This window comes from Borostomias antarcticus (genome assembly GCF_949987555.1).
Source record: "Borostomias antarcticus genome assembly, chromosome: 23".
NCBI classification, from domain to species: Eukaryota; Metazoa; Chordata; class Actinopteri; order Stomiiformes; family Stomiidae; genus Borostomias; species Borostomias antarcticus.
This window is the reverse complement of record NC_140256.1, coordinates 6,570,954-6,590,134: the sequence shown is the minus strand read 5'-3', so window position 1 is coordinate 6,590,134 and position 19,181 is coordinate 6,570,954. Positions and strand designations below refer to the sequence as shown.

At 42.0% G+C, this 19,181-nt stretch overlaps 4 protein-coding genes across 4 annotated transcripts; 3 read left to right on the top strand and 1 right to left on the bottom strand.

Moving 5' to 3' along the window:
* Positions 1–1,282: 1,282 nt before the first annotated feature.
* Positions 1,283–7,346, top strand: malt1 (MALT paracaspase 1; the record flags this gene model as incomplete). The annotated part of the gene is made up of 17 exons (XM_084456935.1): positions 1,283–1,431; positions 1,662–1,828; positions 1,984–2,105; positions 2,251–2,398; positions 2,640–2,821; positions 3,047–3,143; positions 3,261–3,308; positions 3,937–3,960; positions 4,107–4,163; positions 4,482–4,685; positions 4,807–4,984; positions 5,151–5,222; positions 5,304–5,431; positions 5,539–5,688; positions 6,160–6,317; positions 6,562–6,687; positions 6,817–7,346. 17 exons carry the CDS (start codon positions 1,283–1,285, stop codon positions 7,309–7,311), a joined length of 2,505 nt encoding a protein of 834 aa, XP_084313061.1. The 3' UTR covers positions 7,312–7,346.
* A 2,633-nt stretch (positions 7,347–9,979) lies between these two features.
* emb (embigin) lies at positions 9,980–12,681 on the top strand (the record flags this gene model as incomplete). The annotated part of the gene is made up of 3 exons (XM_084457463.1): positions 9,980–10,049; positions 11,919–12,046; positions 12,385–12,681. The coding sequence occupies 3 exons, from the start codon at positions 9,980–9,982 to the stop codon at positions 12,679–12,681; spliced, it is 495 nt and encodes a 164-aa protein (XP_084313589.1).
* Positions 12,682–13,787: 1,106 nt separating this feature from the next.
* Positions 13,788–17,413, bottom strand: mrps30 (mitochondrial ribosomal protein S30; the record flags this gene model as incomplete). The annotated part of the gene is made up of 5 exons (XM_084456755.1): positions 13,788–14,205; positions 14,435–14,611; positions 16,288–16,393; positions 16,497–16,642; positions 16,795–17,413. 5 exons carry the CDS (start codon positions 17,411–17,413, stop codon positions 13,946–13,948), a joined length of 1,308 nt encoding a protein of 435 aa, XP_084312881.1. The 3' UTR covers positions 13,788–13,945.
* Positions 17,414–17,719: 306 nt separating this feature from the next.
* Positions 17,720–19,085, top strand: hint2 (histidine triad nucleotide binding protein 2). The gene is made up of 5 exons (XM_084457045.1): positions 17,720–17,857; positions 18,066–18,206; positions 18,477–18,581; positions 18,779–18,851; positions 18,948–19,085. Exons 1-5 carry the CDS (start codon positions 17,765–17,767, stop codon positions 19,037–19,039), a joined length of 504 nt encoding a protein of 167 aa, XP_084313171.1. The 5' UTR covers positions 17,720–17,764; the 3' UTR covers positions 19,040–19,085.
* Positions 19,086–19,181: the final 96 nt, after the last annotated feature.

Here is a 19,181-nt window from a genome sequence, read left to right as displayed (position 1 = left end):
GAACTGCTTACTCTTGTACCACTCATAATAACACCAGAAAAGGTCTAAGAGAAAAAAATCACACCCAGGTAATGAAGTAAGTGGTGCAGATGTATGAGCGATCTCTATTGCCCTCTGCTGGTGTGCCACAGCATTGGCTAATTAGTCTAAATCTCATGCTACGAACGGGCACACACACACACACACACACACACACAGACAGAGAGAGAGACACACACACACACAGACACACACACACACGGACGGACGGACACGTAGAAGTGGCAGCACCGCTTAAAAAGGAATTAGTCAAATGAAAAACTTTGGTTCAGTTGGGAAAAAGTTATCTTGAACAATATAAAACCCTGCTGCCTCCGCGACACGACACCGGATAAGCGGATGAAGATGGATGGAATATAAAACCCTACAAGTTCGGATTGAATAGGTTTCTAATGAATATTTTGCAATAAAAATAAATAATAATATAAAAAATATATGAATTCCAAAACCTATTTTCTGTAGTTAGTGGTTAGAGCATCTGTCAAGTGATCAAAGCTTGCATATGGTTCAAGACCGGGCCACTTATTGCTTACCGTTGCCCTTGAACAAGGTACCAAGCTCAAAACAGTCGCTTTGGATAACATGTCATGGTCTGCATGATTAATGTATATATATAAAAAAAGCGTTGACTTTACTATCATGCTTGGATGTTAGGCTATACAGTAATAAGTAAAATATTTGCAAGCTGAAAATATGTAACAGTATCGCTATAATAAAACCTTATAATAAAGTCAAATGAGCATCCCACGCAGGTGAACTTACCACTTATAAGATGTCACTGCAGTTCCTTACGTGTTAAAATCCCTACCTAAATAAATCAGTGGACTGCATAAAACATATTTTGGTAGTATTCCTGTGGCCGGACATGCGCTCATTGGAACTGTTTCCTCAACGAAAGCTTGAAGTGTAGGTCGTCATGCGCACAGGGCTACCTGTACATTCTTGCGGAACCGTATGAGGTATGAGGTATGAAGATTTCTCGGTTGTTCACAGTTCTCTTGGTGTGGCCTTGCGTGAGGTGGAGACTACATGACATCTCAATCGTATGCTTACACTGTCCGGAACAATTAGGTAGGTAGATAAATGGTCCTGAGCGGTAGAGAGAGAGAGTACGAAAAACATTGTAGGCGTGACTATCCTCACTGCTTACACTGTTTCAGGAAGTAGGTGCATAGGTTATTCAAGTTTGTGTGTCGAATTTATTTTTAGAATTTATAGGGTGTATCGGAGTGACTTGGACGAAATGTCGGACTCGTGTGAGCGGTCCGTCAATATCAACTCACTGAAGGAGCCTGTTTTCAGGAAGTTGTGCGAAGTATTGGACAAAACCAACAATAAAGGATGGCGCAAACTTGGGTTGATGGTCAGCAATGACAGACGATTTAGAGTGAGGTAAGAATAGTCAGGATGCAACTGATGTTGTCGATGTTTTTTTTTCTTTTTCTGTGGTCAGCTCTGTTCTAACACATATACGTGGCTATCAGTTTTATTCTTCAGAACTTCCCTTTACCTAACATTTTGAGCCACAAAAACATGGTACTCTCTCACATCCTCCCATTGCTCTCACGTGCTGTCATATTGCACTGGTTCCAAATAATGACTGTCCTCAATCCTGTTTGTAGTCCAGGTGAGATGGAGATGTGCTCTCTGAAGGTGCTGGAGCTGGAGGGCAGTCCCAGCCGCATGCTGCTTAGGCTCATGGGAGATCGAGGATGTACCTTGGGCCAACTGGTCGACATCCTACAAAACATGGGCCAGACAGAGGCTTTGCAGTGTGTCAAACCACCAGGTATTTATTGATTTGTCAAATTATAAGTAATTGTATGGTAGACTAATATTGACGACATGATTTGCCATGTTGCTTTTTACTCGGATATCTCACTTGAAAGAACAACATCAGCAGTATTTCTAATGGTCTTAACTAATTACTTTGTGTGAACCTAGGTATTCATGTCCTCATCCAGCCCCATTCTGTGGCTATAATATCTGGACATAACTTGCGCCTTAGCTGCTATGCAGTAGGAAAGACTGGCATCCATTACCAATGGTTCAAGACCAAGGAAGAGGTGAATACGTGCCTAGAACCTCTACACAATAATGTTTACACTTTTATTAGGATACTATTTGAATTTTAATATTAATTATTCCTTATCCGTTTATGACGCTGTGAATAAAATATCGATAAACAGTTCCTATCTTTTATGTCGTCAGGTGCCCAACAGCTGCTCCCCAGACCTGGTGATCAGTCCTGTACGGCCGACAGACGCAGGCTTCTACATCTGCAGGGTCAGCTGTGGAGACTCCTTTGAGTTTAGCCAGTGGGCTCAAGTAGATGTCCTGGACGTTGCCCCATCTTATGGTGAGTGGACACTACCTACTCACCCACACTGATATCAGACTCACTATTTCATGCACACCATCCCTACCAGTTCCTCCTACACCTACTGGCATCTGCGTTGACAGTTAAAATGATTAAAATGTTTAAAACAATGCATAGTTTTACTTTGACATTTTACCTTGTTTGAAAGCAGGGCACTATTTTAGCTCTCTTCAATCCTACTAAACGGAACACATTGAGTTGACGGAGTTGCTTTTCCCAGGGTCGGGGTCCCACTCACTGGAGGGGGACAGGCTGAAGGTGTTGATCCAGCCCCAGGCCCAGAGGCTCTTCCTGGGGGACTGTCTGCAGCTGGAGTGTGGGGCTGTGGGGAGACCCATTCCCCGCTACCAGTGGCACAGGAACGGAGTGCCCCTACCCAACGCCTCCAAGAGGAAACTTACTGTGAGTATACAGATACAAGCAAAGCCCTATGCAGCTATATGGAGTGTGTTAAACTGTCATGGATGCTGTATGACTATACTTAATTCTAAAAATATGTAAACGCATGGTGTATCCAGCTGCTGGCTAAGCCCAATAGGCTGTTGGAGAATAAGAATGATTTGAAGGTTGTCTTTAATGTTTCAAATAACTTGAGAGAGTACTGACACTGCATGCCGATGTCAACAGATTCAGTATTTGTCTATGGAGCACCATGGAAAGTATCGCTGTGAGATTTGCAGTAGCAATGAGAGAACATGGACGAATGAAGTGGATGTTGTAGTAGGTATGTCACGATTCCTCTTACAGTATGTCAACGTTCAGTAAATACTGTATAGTGGTGGTTACATTAATACATTTAGTGACAATACTGATTCAATGCCCCTTGTTCTTGACTGACAAGGACCAAGGATATCTGTCCAGGTTTCAGGGGCAATGGAATGCTCTGAAGGTATAGTTGGTGTGCCTAGCTCCTCGTAGTTTGGGATTAGGGGCATTAGGGTATTGACAAAATTTTGAATAACATTTAAAAGAATAGAATTTTGTTCAGTTCACTGGCATGCCATTATTGCATGTAATCGTTCATGGTAACTATAGGTAGAACCTGTTGAATTAATTTCTACTACCGTCTGATCAGAAACAATCTCTTCTAACTAACATTAACAATGCAACAAACACCTTCTTGCATTAATATAGAAATGGATTCGCATATAACAGCTATTGCATGACCATGTTTTTCTTTCCCTGGGCTTATGCACTTTCTAGAGTATTGATTTGTCATAACTGAACAGAATTACACTCATCCCACTGAAGATATGTTCAACTGTGAAATCAAAACAAATGTTGATGTTTTTGTTCTCAATGATGCATGATATTATGACGAACTCTTATTATAATTATTATAAGGCAAGGACATCTTTTCAGTGGGAACTTTATACTGGTAATAACAGGCATGTTAAAACTTGTTATTCTCTCATTTTAACTACTGATAAGCTAAGGATAATAGCATGTGGGAGTGCACTATCCTCAAGACTAATATGTAGGCTTATGGGTAATTGTTCTGCTATTGTTTCCCACAGATGACTTTTATGCAGTTGGAGCAAGTAGGTCACAATCTCCTGTTCGAGCTGTAGCTTTAATCATTGTTTGATTTACAATACTTCAAAATCACATGATGGTGCACAACAATATTCAATTGACTATGGATACATGGCGCGCTATGTTTAATAAACGGATTGTGCTTTTACAGTGGGTGCTAGTGAACTAATGCTGAACACTACTCACAGGCAGCCTGAACAGCCTCACGGTAAGTAAAGCTACTCTGTGCAGCTGTGGTTCTGCAGTATCCTCCTCTGAGATGTATTTTTCATTGCTGTGGTTAATACTTCACTAGCGTACCGTCCCAATGCTATAAATACTGTTGTTACATTTTAAACATGCCTCGCTGTAAAATGGTGGTCTTGGTAGTCATCTAACCGCAACAAAGAAATGCATTTCTGCCTCTTTACGACTCTTGACTGTGCTGCAAAGGGGAGGTAACATTTCAAGGCCCCAGACAGTATTGACGACTGTGTTGTCCTGTGTCTTAAGTGACTGGTAATCCCCTCATACCCTCCCATCCCAGCAACTGATAAAGTGGCCCTGCTGATAGGCAACCTGTCGTACCAGAATCACCCCCAGCTGAAGGCGCCCATGGTGGATGTGTACGACCTCACCAACCTCCTCCGCCAGCTCAACTTCAAGGTGGTGTCACTGCTGGACCTCACAGAGTCTGAGATGCGCAACGCTGTAGACGAGTTTCTACTCTTACTGCACAAGGGTGTCTATGGTAGGTCATGCCACACTACCGGGACGTAGTTAGTGTGTGGTGTTACATAGACGAAACGGTACAATTTCTATTTTATTTTTACGGAAGTTAAAATTTGCTTAGAAACTGCCTCTTTTCCCAGGTCTGCTGTACTACGCTGGACATGGTTATGAAAACTATGGCAACAGCTTCATGGTCCCAGTAGACGCCCCAAACCCGTATCGCTCCGCCAACTGCCTGTGTGTGCAGAGCATCCTGAAACTGATGCAGGAGAAAGAGACTGGCCTCAATGTCTTCCTGCTTGACATGTGCAGAAAGAGGTGAGCAGAGGCCAGAGACCGGTCCCCATGAAAAGGTTCTACCATTGTTCATTTGTCTACCATTGGCTTTTATTGTTTTGATCCATGCATTTTAGCACCATGGAATATTCATTGACAACCTGCTTATTCGTTGTGTTAAGACAATATCACTGATTTCTTTCCTCAGAAACATTCATGATGACATCACCCCAAACATTGTATTGAGAGTCACAGCTAACATCGTCTTTGGATATGCAACGTGAGTTATCATTTTTGTTCAAAAGTATTCCATATCCCATCGTTTCCATTTTGAACAACATTTGTCCTTAATATATTCAAGTTGCCAAGATGCTGAGGCGTTTGAGCTGAGCTCAAGTGGTTTCACCAACGGTGTTTTCGTCAAGTTTCTGAAGAAACGTCTACTGGACGATGAGAAGATTACCGTCTTACTGGATAGAGTGGCTGAGGGTAAGTTAGAGAATGTTTCAGTATCATTCTATATCCTGCTTGCCTGTTTCAGTCATTAAAAGGGGCCTGCAGAACTGTACTGAGTTGATTTGGTTGTTTTGGCACAGACATGGGTCAGTTTGACGCCACTAAGGGGAAACAGGCCCTGGAGATCCGCAGCAGCCTATCAGAGAGGAGAGCTCTAACTGACCCTATTCTACCCGGTGACAGCTCCGATATGGCCCTGGTACACAACCGTCAGTGGGCCAAAGCTCATGGTAATGCCACACCCCTTGCCTTCCCTTTTACCTGACCACATGTAGATAAACTAGAGAAAAACATTTGCACACCTGAAATTTTAACAGGAGTTGCATATGAGATAGCCATGGGCCAACTGCAATGAAATGAAACGCTCCCGCACTGTCTTCACTTGAAGATAAACTTTAATATGATGTTTCGGTACACTGACCTTCTTAAGGTGAACTGAACGAAACAGAGGGAGAATTATATATACTGTAGGTAGGTAGATCCATGTTCCACACGGGTCTACTTACCTATATATGGTTGTTCTCATTTCATTTCTTTCATTACATGTAGATAAACCATCTTACTCAAAGCAATTTACAGTAGGTTACTGATAGCAGGTTACTGGCAGTGTACTCAATGAAAGGTACAGTATATCCCGACTGTCACTGAAGATAAGAGGTAGATATATGATAGTTTTATAGCTATTGTATTTCTATTTCTAGAACTTCCTGAGAGTATGTGCCTGGACTTTGAGTGCGGCGCGCAGATCAAGCTGGGCTTTGCAGCAGAGTTCTCCAATGTGCTGGTCATCTACACCCACATTGTGAAGAAACCAGCGGACATGTCCCTATGTCATGCTCATGTCACCAACTTCCCTGTGGTGAGATACAGTAGATCCTACAATTTTAATGTTTTGTGTTGGAGGAGAAAAAATTGCCTCCAGTAGAATTGGTATGCAAACTAATTTGTTTTAACCCGTTTACCACTTCCAATAACAATTGCACTGTACATGTAGGATACCTGAAGTTTATTTTATTTTAATTTAATTGAATGAAAGCAGATCAAATTGGACAATTCCACTGTATTCTCCACAAAGAACTCACACCTTCCTCTCTTCTCTTCAGGACCTGGACGTGGACCCTAAGGAGATGAACAGGGAGACCCCAGAGGAGACGGGGATCTACCTTCTCTCCAGCAGTCTTCCCCAGCACTGCCTCTACACACGACTCAGCTCCCTACAGAAGCTCAAGGTGAAAATGCCATTTACAGACTGTACTGTACTCTGTAAACTCCCATCTACCACACACCCAACCCCCCCACCCCTCTCTCTCTCTCTCTCTCTCTCTCTCTCTCTCTCTCTCTGTCCATCCATCCCACAGGAGGAGTTGGTCTTCACAGTGTGCTTCCAGGGAACCTTTACTGCCTTGGACCACCTGGTGGACTGGAAAACCCACGTCAACATCGGCAAGCCCCTCATCGCCAGGCTGGACCTGCACCACGCCATGCGCAGGAACAGCTGCCTGCAGACCTGCCTAATGCCCCACAGCCCCTCCCACAGCCCCTGCCACAGCCCCGGAGCTGAGCGCCACCTCCACCACCCTCACCCCCAGGCCCACAGCCCCGCCCGTCTGTCCCCACACTGCCAGGGGCTCTACCTGGACGTGCACGAACCCCTGCAAGGAGCGGTGGGAGGAACCTGCTGTAGCTCCACCCACTATGACCTCCTCGTCAGCCAATCCTACTACGGAGCCACCAGTGACTGTGCACCTTTATCAGGCTCCCCGGGCAGGCCCGGTGTTCCCATAGAAACCACAGATGACATCAACGAACTGCAGACAGTCTTTATTAATAGTCTGCAGCTTCACTACCAGTGAATATGCCTGGGGGTATTCTGGAGAGGTAACTCTAGGGCCTGCTTTGTACCTCTTGTACCTTTTGTACCTTATTTTCATATATGCAAACTGTTTGATACAGAAGCCTAAAATAGGGCTTGGCAACCCTGGCATATAATGTCTTTACGTGTATCTGAGTTTATAATCAAGAGAAAAGATCAGGAGTGCGGGTTTGCTTCTGTAAATAATTTTAAAATGGATAAGTGTTAGTGATCTCAGAAGTTGTTTTTTGTTGCAGGCTTTCACTTTCACTTTTCTGAACTTTCTGAACTATTAAAAATAATGCTATCATATTGCATAATGCCTTTTAGTATTTGACCTCTGTTTTGAGATTTATTGATATTCTTAGATGTTGTTGTCTTTAGATGTCTTACTTCAATAACCTGTCTTGTTTTTATCCACAGGGGGGCATAGTCTAGCTGTAAATTTAATCAGTTCAGTTTTTATGGGGTTCTTATGAAACATAAGAAATTATTTGGGTACATCAGATTGGTACAGGGGAGGTGGTTTATGATCCTCTGTATTCTCTGAAGATGTTTTCTCCACTGGTATTCTCTGGTTTTCCTGCCTGGAGACTTAACCAGGGGGACACATCAGTTATCTTTCTTTCAATTACTAACATTTCATACAGCAGGTTAGTTCAGGATGCCAAGAGGCACTCATGGTTCTGACAGTGCTAGTTTAGCAGTGAGACACCCAGGGTATGGCAGGACCCTGAGAACCAACACCCTTGGCTTCACACTGGCTTCACTCTTTATAGCAGACGATGGGCTACCGCCTATGTACTCAGTCACATACAGCAGAGAAAGACCGACAGACAAGCACTGTTGCATCACTTTGTCATGTGTGGTATGTTTGCATTTACAGGGAAATTGTGTAATCCTATGAGATTTGGTTTGATGGTTTTAATAGAATTGTTTCACTGATAGGCTATGAGAGCGTAGTGGAGTCTCACCTTTGGCGATCTGTATTTGTCTTGCTCGTCCGCAGTGTCGTCCTTCAGAGGAACTCGGCTTCCTTATCCATCCTGGTTTCAGACGAGAACAAAACACAAATTACCCAATGATCTATCGTGTAGGCCTATCGATACTATGCTATTATATTTATAATTATCGATTATTTTGAACCACATTTTCCAAATTTGTGCAAACATTTGTATAGTTAACTAACGCTAATATGAACATGATGGATATGGACATCCCCTCAGCGAGCATGGTGTCTGGTCTGGGTCCTCTTCCTCTGGCAGTAGAGTCTACAGCTGGCTCTTCTCAGCTCGCTCCTCACCAAATTGATCAGCTCTACATTGGGAGTTCCGGTGAAAGGAGTGTCCTAGCAAGGGATTTGTAGCGGCTATGAGTTTTGGTCCCTGGCCTTGTATTGGCCTGCTGTACCAATGGGCCACACCAATGGGAGGCCATGATGGGTCTGAGCAGTGTAGCAAGGGCACATTGACAACTGACAGCATAAGTCACAAAAGGGAAAATACCGGCGATGCATTATCCTCTTGAGAGCAGCTTGTTTCATTTAGAAAAATGCAATATTCATAATTAAATATTCACATTCACTGAATTGAGAAGTGGCACAACCATGGTTTGGCTTGGTAAACTAGTGGTTTATAATGCCACAGGGTAGTACTGCATGTGCCTATTTTGCATTAATTCTCTTACATGGAATGGAAGGAACCACAGCCTGTGTGCCAAAATATGCTCCAGACAGAGAGAGAGAGAGAGAGAGAGAGAAAGAAAGAGAGATGGATCTGTACACTGCTGAAGAAAGCAAATCACGGTTAATCTCATTTATATCCTCTGATCACACAATATCCCAGAAGGATCTGCTCTTAATTTGGCTTTTAAGTTAGTTAAGTAAACGACACAGACCCATTACCTACAGATGAAACCATTTATGGCATTTAATTATTTAATTAGAGGTTATAAGGTTATATATATAAGGTTTTAAAGCACTGAACAATGAGAGCAAGATAAGAGTGAAAGAGCATAAAACAGAAAAACAATACAATATGGCATAGAATCATAAAGTACAATATTGAAACATAAAATACGGTATAGAAGCATAAAGTCTCAAGGTGCAATATTTAAAACATTAAAAACAACACAGAAGGCAAGACACATATTATAAAAGAAAAGAAAGAAAGAAAGAAAACAATTGATGAACAGGTGTGCTTTTAACAACTTCTTAAAACTGTCCACTGAGTCAGCTCTTTTGATGTCTAAAGGGAGGCAGGAGCTACGACTGCGAATGCTCAGTAATATCAGTAATAAAACATAACAGTAGAAGTGCAGTGAGTGTACACACGATGTGAGCCAGGATTGTAAGGGTACAAAATACAGTGAAAAAGACTGCGTAAACATATAAATTACAAGGTCCTGCGGCAGCGTGGGACCGAACTAAACCCTGATCTCTGCTATGTGAATAATGGATGAACACCAGGAGGCAGTAGGCTGATATCCTCACTGCGTCATAGTTGCTGGGGCATCGGGGGAGGGGTCCCCAAGTACACGCCCATGCAGGACGAGCAGCCAGCAGCAGATGAGAGAGAGAGAGAGAGAGAGAGAGGGGGGGGGGTTAGAGATAGAGCTTGCCTGCTGCTGAGAAGAGAGCAGCAGAGAGAAAGAGGACTGACTGAGGCAGAATGTTGTCTTCCTGGATCTACTCCATCCAGGCCCTCCTGCTTCTCTTCTCCTGGAGAGGCATCAATACAAGTAAATAATCATTTGGATGTAAATGTTCTGGGACTTGGTATTTTAAAGCCTGATCTCTTTGAATGGTTGGCAATGATGTGACCTTGTAGACTAAGGGGGGAAACTGCTGTATCAGTACAGTATTGAATACTGTATAGCTTTATTATAACTGTCTAGTGACACTGGTACATGTTTGAGATGCTCTCAGTTTTATATCCGGACATTGGCCACCTGTATCCTGGTTGTGTTGATGCTCTTTCCCTGGAGGTGTAAATGTCCATTGCTGAGCCACTTGAAGGGGTGGTTTGGTGACGACTTTAAAGTATGCGCGCTGTATACCGTCAGCACCATGTGCTTTTGCAGTACTGTCATGTACCATGGGCACAGGGCTGTTCTACATTAACATTTTAATCTCAATGTACACTACACTACCTAAATGTCATATGTCATACACCTATCGTACACCTAAATATCTGTACTCTATGTATGTATGCCTATATGTTTAGTGGATGAAGTAGAATTTACTATATTCAGAGCTGATATGTTGAAACTACAGTATGTCCAGGACATACCTTCCTTGCTCAGGAAATGAGCTGTCACCAGATTACTACCAGATTATAAACAGGAACAAAGCATGATGCTACCAAACATGTCAATTTCTCTTACAGTAGAAACACCTCCTCTGTTGATGGTAAATGATACAGTTGCACCAGTTGAAAACACCTGGAGTGTGGTCCTTAAAGGTAACTTTACATTTCACTGACAGCTGTTTTTGAAGCATGATAATGTACTACTGTGGTTTATCGCCCTTCAAATTACTATATTGGTGGCTTAACTACATTCTCTTAATTGTACATTCAGGAAAGAAAGTAAACATTGACTAGATGACAGTGGTAGTAGTGAAGTAAACATTGACTAGATTACAATGGTAGCTGTGAAGCTTTCATTGGATGACAAATGTCTACTTGTGCAGCAAAATTGTATAGATTCTGTTCATTTGCATTTATTAGCACTTTGTGAATGAACAGTTGTCTCATTTTGGCCTATTTGTTCCTCTGTTTGAACTTCCACCTAAATTCTGAATATACAGGTGACAATCATGTTGAAAATATCCAACTCTTGAAACCCATCGTTTTAAAGTTAGAGTGCACCTGGACTGGTAATGAAAACAAATTACCAAACATTACTGGTTACTGGACAAAAGATGGGAAAGAAATTAATAGCACCCGCCTCACAGTACAATTGGAGAATGAGCAATATAATCTCAAACAAGTGTAAGTATGTGTATTTGATTAATTTGAACGATGTACAGTTACTGTCTGGCATGTTTGCCTATTTCATATGATTTATTTTTACAGAATTATAGTATACCATATTGTCAGTGAGAGAAAATATACAAACTAATGTGTTGGCTTGCATCACTTTCTGCATGCATGTACTATAGCACATACAGTATGAGAAGAACATGCAGTATTGCAGTTACATGCAGTACTGTAGTTAGTCATGAGGCAATGACTAGCCCTCCTGTGTTACTTCACACTGGTTGGTTGGTTATGGTTGTATTTGTGATTATGTTTTATTTTACAGGTTCAGCATTAATGAAGAGAATCTGGGGAATTATTCCTGTGTCTTTAGTAGTGCAGAAAAAAATGCCACAATAGACTTTCGTTTGGCAGGTAGGTCTATGTACAATACCTCAGGTACAGTACCTGTATGAGGTATATGTCATGAATCACTTTCAGACATGTCAAGTATTGTCATGTAAGACATTCTTGCCTTGCTCCTACAAGTGCTGCTCCTTATAATTTTGTCAGCAGAAAACATAAAACAATTTTCATCAAGTAGGTGCATATGACTTGTACGATTTGAACGTGTTTATGTTTTTACCAGTTCCAAAGATGGGCGCTGTGAGAGACAAGCCCATCATCAGCTATGTGGGTGATTCTGTGGTGATTTTGTGTAAAATGAAGCCCGCTCCAGTCACTTGGCGTTGGTACAGCACCAATGGCACAGAGAAGGTGGGTAGGCATCAGTATAGGCTTAAAGGGACAGTTTGCCAAATTATTACATTAGCTAAAACGTCTATGGACCAGGAAAATGTGATATTCGTAGCATAGATTTGTTTATCTAAGTCTTGTTTAATGTTGATACCAACGACGAAAATAACAATGGTGGTAAATGGGTCATCAGCGTGTAATGCCAGCATGCACAGTAACCTCACATTTATTATTATTGCCAAACCCCCTTATCAGTATCCAGTATCCTGTGTCATAGAATTGAATGTGGAAAATGATTCTGTCATAAAGGAATAGATCACTTACTAGATTACTGTCTCTTTCCTGTGGCTGTGATTCAGGAGCTTATCGACACAAATGCTGACTCTCTCCGCTATGAGATCCATAATGAGGGGTATGAATCCAAATTGATAGTGTTGAAGTTGACAGAAGCTGATGCTGGTACCTACATCTGCAGTGCGGTCTATGACATCGGAGCTAGTACAGGCCATGTGGAGCTAAAAGTCATCACCTTTCTAGAGCCTCTCAAGCCTTTTATAGCCATCTTGGCCGAGGTCATTGTCTTGGTCTTCCTCATTCTCCTGTACGAGAGACACAGCTCACAGAAGAAGTGTAACTCAGCCACAGGTAAACACTAAACAAAGACCCGACTTCCTCCTAGACAAGCAGGCTAAACAACATTCTGTGTATGATATTGTCCTCAACTGTATTCATATTGCCTTCATAAACGCAAGACTGAACTGAGTATGTCATTGTTCTCAGAAAATGGAATGCATGCTGACCAAACCAATAGCCTGTGAGTATTCTTGAATCTATATTGTATTGTTTGTACAGTCACATACTGTCATAATGCTTAAGATGTACAACTTTGAACTTTTCAGGACACAAGGAGAACATGGGATGGAAGAGGATTCCACAATAAGACAAAGGAAAGCTTAATATATCACCAGCACTGAACATAAGGGTGTCAATTCTGTTTCAATTCAACCAATTCAAAATCTGAATCAAAAATAGTTTCAGAATTAGTTTTGCATTTGAATTCATTGTTGCATCTTGTTGCTGCGTAATAATTCAACCTTACTGAAACAGTAACTAACATGTTTTTTCCCCCTCATTCTCATGGATGGTTACTTATATATACTTATGTGTTTTTTTAAGGAAGTGGCTTAGCTGCCTACACAGAATGTCTTTAGGTTACTGTGTGTTCTACTGTCTTCCTGTTTCACTGCAACGATGAATTAGCCTACATGTTTATGTGTACATTGCCTTATAACAAGAACCACTCCTATTACCTTCCAATGACGCAGTCTTCTCAAGTGTATCCTGAAATGTGTCCTAAAAAGCAATATCATTTTCAAAATGCAATGCTACTGTACCTATACTTAATCTGAATTGAAAATGTGCAATGTATACATATGGCAATAAAAAATGTATATTATCTGTCTTTGTGTGGCGTTTCCACTAATCTGAATCAATCATTGATGCATGTTTTTTTCACAGAAACAAAATTTGTTTTTCTTTTTATTCTTTCTAGTTTTTCCTCATATTGTCTACACCATCTAGTGGCCAAAAAAAGAAGACAGTTCACCTGTGAAGCTAAATTGGAATTATGATCAATTCGTTTCAAGTGGTATGCTATCCATTCTGGCAGGCAGCTGACAGAAGTCATACACACCAATGAAAATGTGTTCTTCCATTTATTCTGCATCAATACATGTTTTTTATGAATGGATATACATTAGACTTTTACAATATGCCAGTTCTCTGACATGTCTTATATGGCTTATCGGCCCCCATTAACCTATATGTGGACACTTCAATGACTCTGGGACACAACTTTCTCTCCTCTGACTCTTAGCTAGGCCTATTGACTTAACCTCTCATTTCTTGACTTTTTCCTATTCATGGCTTGTTCATCAAGAACTGAATCAGCAGTTTCAGGACGCCATCATCCAGGCCGACCACGGCCCCATCCTGCACCGCCTCGTACAGAGGCATGCTCTCTGTCCCCCACAACACGTTCTTCCTGGGGTTGTCAGAGTCAGTGTCCACAGAAAGGGCCAGTGTGTTGAGCTGGTAACAGAAGAAGGAGAAGTACTGGCCGTCGGTGATCACAGCCTGGGACACAAAAGGCCTGGTCACATCCTCGTGGCACCAGAACCCTGTGGATGTTGGTTTAGAAAGAAGAAGCGTTAGAGATCACAAATTGTGCTTTGACAACAAATAGCAGCATGTAACACACCACTACAACAATGCACCAAAGCTTAAGAATACTACAGGATTCAAGCAGATACCAGCTTTAGCAGCAGCCTTCCAGTATTGTTGTAAGAGATACTTCCTGGGAATGTATGCTGAATGTGGAGGAAGTATTTCAGGAAAATGACATCCTACCTTGATACATGGCCTGTGCCCCTGTCCATGAGAAGAGACTAGCAATGCCATTGGCTCTCAGGTAGACCTCAATCTGGTCCGCCAGGTTGCGTTTGGTCATCTTGTCCCGACGGTACCGGTCAGGCACCAGGTGGAACTGGGTGTGACCATAGCAGGTTGGGTCAGGGACCTTAGTACCTGGGGAGGGGGAGAATAGGGTCCATCATGGAAATGGAGGCTTAAAATATAAACACATGTACCAGCATAGCCTCTTTCAGGACTGCATTACTATCTAGCTGGTATACGCAGTCCCTTGCTTGCCCACAGCGAAGTTGTCAGACTAAGACTAAGTCAAAACTCCTCGATAAAGTGTAGCAGAAATTTTTCAAAGGTACTCACAGACGCAGGAGGGTTATGTCGCTAGGTTGTGTCTTCGACCCCACTGGGGTTTTAAAGCCTGCCGCTGCTAATAAACATATTTAATCTTTAGCTAAAACACAAGTCTTTTTTTTTTCTTCCAAATTATGTTTATTGGTTTTCTGTTATTTCACAATAATCAACATAAAAAACACAACAATCAACAAAACAGTAAAAATACACACTTAGGCCTACTTTTTCTAAAGTAAGGCAGCCTAACAAGTCCCTGACCCAATGGTTGTAAGAGGGCAAAAAGGGAAGGTTCCAATTAAGCAAAATCACCCATCTAGCCAAAGGAGTGGCATATGCTACCGCGTCAGATTGGGCAGGTGATAATGGACAACCCATTGGCAGAGTCCCAAAGATAGCCGTAAGGGGACAAGGCTCAAAATCTAATTCAAAAACCTCTGAAAAACATTAAAAAACAGATATCAAGAAATCCATCAGTTTGTGGCATGACCAAAATTGATGGAATAAAGTGGCTTGTTCCAGTTTACAGCGGGTGCAGATAGGGTCAATATTAGGGAATATATTTCCAAATTTAGCCCTTCACCAGTCGAGGCGATGAACCACCTTGAACTGGATCAAAGTGTCTTGCACTAAAAGAGGAGGAGTGACTCCAACGTAAAATAGTATTCCAGGTGTTCTCATCAAATTTTTCCCCCAAATCATTCTCCCATAGCACCTTTAATGGAGTTGGTGGATTCAGGAAATTATTAATAATCCCATATATAATTGCACACCCTTGGATACCTTATTGGAGCTCAGAACATCCTCTAAAGGAGTTTTTGTAGGCATATTAGGGTATCCGAGTGTGTTTTTGCATACAGAATCTTGAATCTGCAGATAGCGGAAAAATGTAGATGTATTTATCTTTATCTTATCTATCTATCCGTGCCCTCAATGTACAACTGAGATAAAGATGATAACCCTAATGTATGCCAAACCTGAAAGGCACCATAATTTAATGAAGGGGGAAACATGACATTTTTTGAAATTGGACCAAACATGGAAAGATGTTTAAAATTAGTCGGAATTGGTTCCAAATCTTGAGTGATTGTTTTACCACTGGGAGTCATATTTTTTGTTTGTTGCATTATAGTATGATAGCGAGCACTGCAATTGATTTCGGCTGATACATTTAGTATAAATATGACATGTGTTTCATCTTAAGATTAAACATGTTTATTAGCCATAGCTGGCTTTAAAACCCCAGTGGGGTCGAAGACACTACCTAGCGACACTTTATCAAGCAATTTTGAATTTCTGACCAGGCGGACTGAAATTAGTCTGACTTCGCTGTGGGCAAACAAGGGACTGCGTATACCAGCCAGATAGTAACACTGTCCTGAAAGAGGCTATAGTACCAGCATAATCTCAGAAACGTCATAGTCATAGGATAATACTGTATCACTGTGTCATTCAGTCTCGAGTCAATACAGAGCCAAGTCCCTTACCTGTGAAGATGTTGTTTTCGTATTGTCTTTTGAACAGCGGCAACACGTCAGGAGAGAACTTGATCTCTGGGACGTCTTCTGCGTTCGCATCTTCAAGAGGCATGAACTGAAAGAGTGGGTCAAAAGAGCATAGCTTCATGATTTAGAGACCCACCTGCCATGATGCATTTCAGAATGGACCATGTGTTTGAGCATGTGTGTGCTCATACCTGTGGAAGTTGTTGAGGTATCCTTATCTGACTGTGTGGCTTGTCATCGATCTGGAATCTGATGGGTTCGATCCGGCCACCACGATGTCCCCTCGGGATTACCCTCTGCCCTCTAAGCCAGTAGAAGTTCACCTGAGGGTCAAGATCTGCACAAACCAGAAAAATGGACCATCAGACGATGCTAACATCACAACATACAATGGCCAGGGGCAAATTGGAGCACTAAAAGAAAAACAGCAAGATGATAAGTGATATAGGCTACAAAAGACCAAAAAGGTATACTGATTCCTCTAATTACCTAAACTTGACAGCTGGAGCAAAGGGTTGTGTCGGGCCAGGGTGTTAGTAAGTCCACACACCAGGTTCCTTAGGAAGGGTGCAACATAAAGTTCTTGTTCTTTATCCAAGAACGGTCTGGGCTTGTTCATGTACCAGTTCTCTTGCAAAATAGCATGGATGACATGTGAACGGATGTCAGCAAATGTATTATCGTCAATGATAGGAGATTGTGGTGGGGCACTGTTCTGCATGTCAGGCGACGCCGAAGATTCCCTCTTGCTCTCCTCAATGATGGAGAATTGATCAGGTAATCCAGGTATGTATGCCGTTTTGGTGAAATGCTGGTACCATTTGTCGGCATTGAGAGCGAATGTCTGCGGACACACCACATATTTCTTTCGCTGCGTTTTAGTGATGAGTCTCAATTTCTCCTGCACGTCGGCAGCACGCACTTGGCTGAAGTGTTCTTCTAACTGACGCCTTTTCGCAGACTTACTTTTAGCGGTGAGAGAGGGCACTATGGGAGGATATGCGGGCTCCTGAGCTGCCAGCTTTGTATGAGCAAAGCGTTCGCTTCTTAAGACAGATGTATTTTTATGAAATAATGACTGCAAGGGCAATCGTGTGCGGGCCGCCATGTTTCATTCGTGTGACTCCGGAAACTCGTCTTCTTCCGAGGTTTTGGTGTTGCACTGCAGCCGTGCCACACTGCACTAGGGTGAAGGGTGATAAACATTTAGGCCTATCTGCCTTTACCAAATAAAATGAAGACAAAATACATTGTGGGACTCCTGAGTTATCGATAGATTTATTTATTTTTTTTATCCTGGGCGGTGAGCTAAAATATGTTCATTCTAATCATAAAGACGATGCAGATTAGCAAACGTTTTGAATCTTGAACGTCCCACGGATCCTGGGGCGTATCCTAGGTAGCCCACTCTTGACAGCTTGTGCTAACAACATTAGCAGAGGAGATTGAACAACAAGCCATGAATCTTCCTAACAGTTTGCGGGGTCATTTCTTCAAGACAAGTGTTTGCCGCCATATCAACCCATTGCGCCCTGCATGTCGAGCAGCTGAGGTAGCTATTTTGAAAATAAACTCAGTTGCTTTAATCTTCATTATTAGCACGTGCTTGTGGTGGACTTTTGGAGAGACAGTGTGTCCCACTCGGATAGTTTCAAATCATCAAGAGGTGGTCTCCAATACATTTAGACATCGACATTCTTGGTAGAATAACACAGAGATGTTTTAAAAAACGTGTAATTGTCGATTTACATTTGTCATAGAGACGCCTCTGCACATCAAAAACTGATGAGGTGCGCCTGGCAGAAGAGGCAAGCAAGAAATATGGCTCTCCAGCTCCTACTATCTTTTCCAAAGTGATTGACAAAAGTCTTCCTGCAGATATAATTTATGAGGACGACAAGGTATACCAACGTATTAATGGGCATTATACACACACACACACACACACACACACACACACACACACACACACACACATACACACTAGGGCTCCCCACACAGGGCAGCTGCATCAGATGATCTTTCATGCACCCCCCTGACTCACAATATTATTCCACGACATGTATTGACTTGTAATAATATTTTCTTGCTCAGAACGTGGCATTGATCAATATTCAACCAAAGGGATAGAGATCTAGTTTTCAATATTGTTGTTGTTTGTGTCTTTCCAGTGCTTAGCCTTCCGAGATATCAGTCCTCAAGCTCCAGTGCACTTTCTAGTCATTCCAAGAGTCCCTATTCCGAGAATTAGTGAGGTTAAAGATGACGACGCTGAGGTAGGCTGCCGTTTTGTTTAGGCTACACTATTTTTTTCTGTTATTATTTCACTCAGCGAGCCTTTCCTGTGTTTAGAATGTTTTTCCTACACCGATTGCCTTTTTTCATTACAGTCCACAAATAATAATAGCATGCATAAGAAACAATAGAAAACATGACAATTCTCTGTCGCTGAAACCTTTCTCAAATTGTGTAGCTTTTAGGACACCTCTTGGTCGTTGCGAAGAATGTGGCAAAGAAGGAGTCCTTACAGGAGGGTTACAGAGTGGGTAAGCAAGGTCACTCATTTAGTTACACAAAGATGTCACTTAGTTGTATTGATATTCTACAGATGTTTCTCATGTTTACATTTCTGTCATCCTCAGTGATCAACGATGGGGAGCATGGTGCCCAGTCTGTATACCACCTTCACATCCATGTGATGGGAGGAAGACAGATGAGATGGCCTCCAGGCTAAAAGATTGTGTGACTGTCAGTCTGTTTGATTGTCTGTCTGTCTAGGGTTAGTTGTTAACCTTGGACTTAGGAATATAAATGAAGCTTGTGATATGACCATTGAGTATTTTTCAATTATTTCAGCCCAGCTTTGAATTTGATTT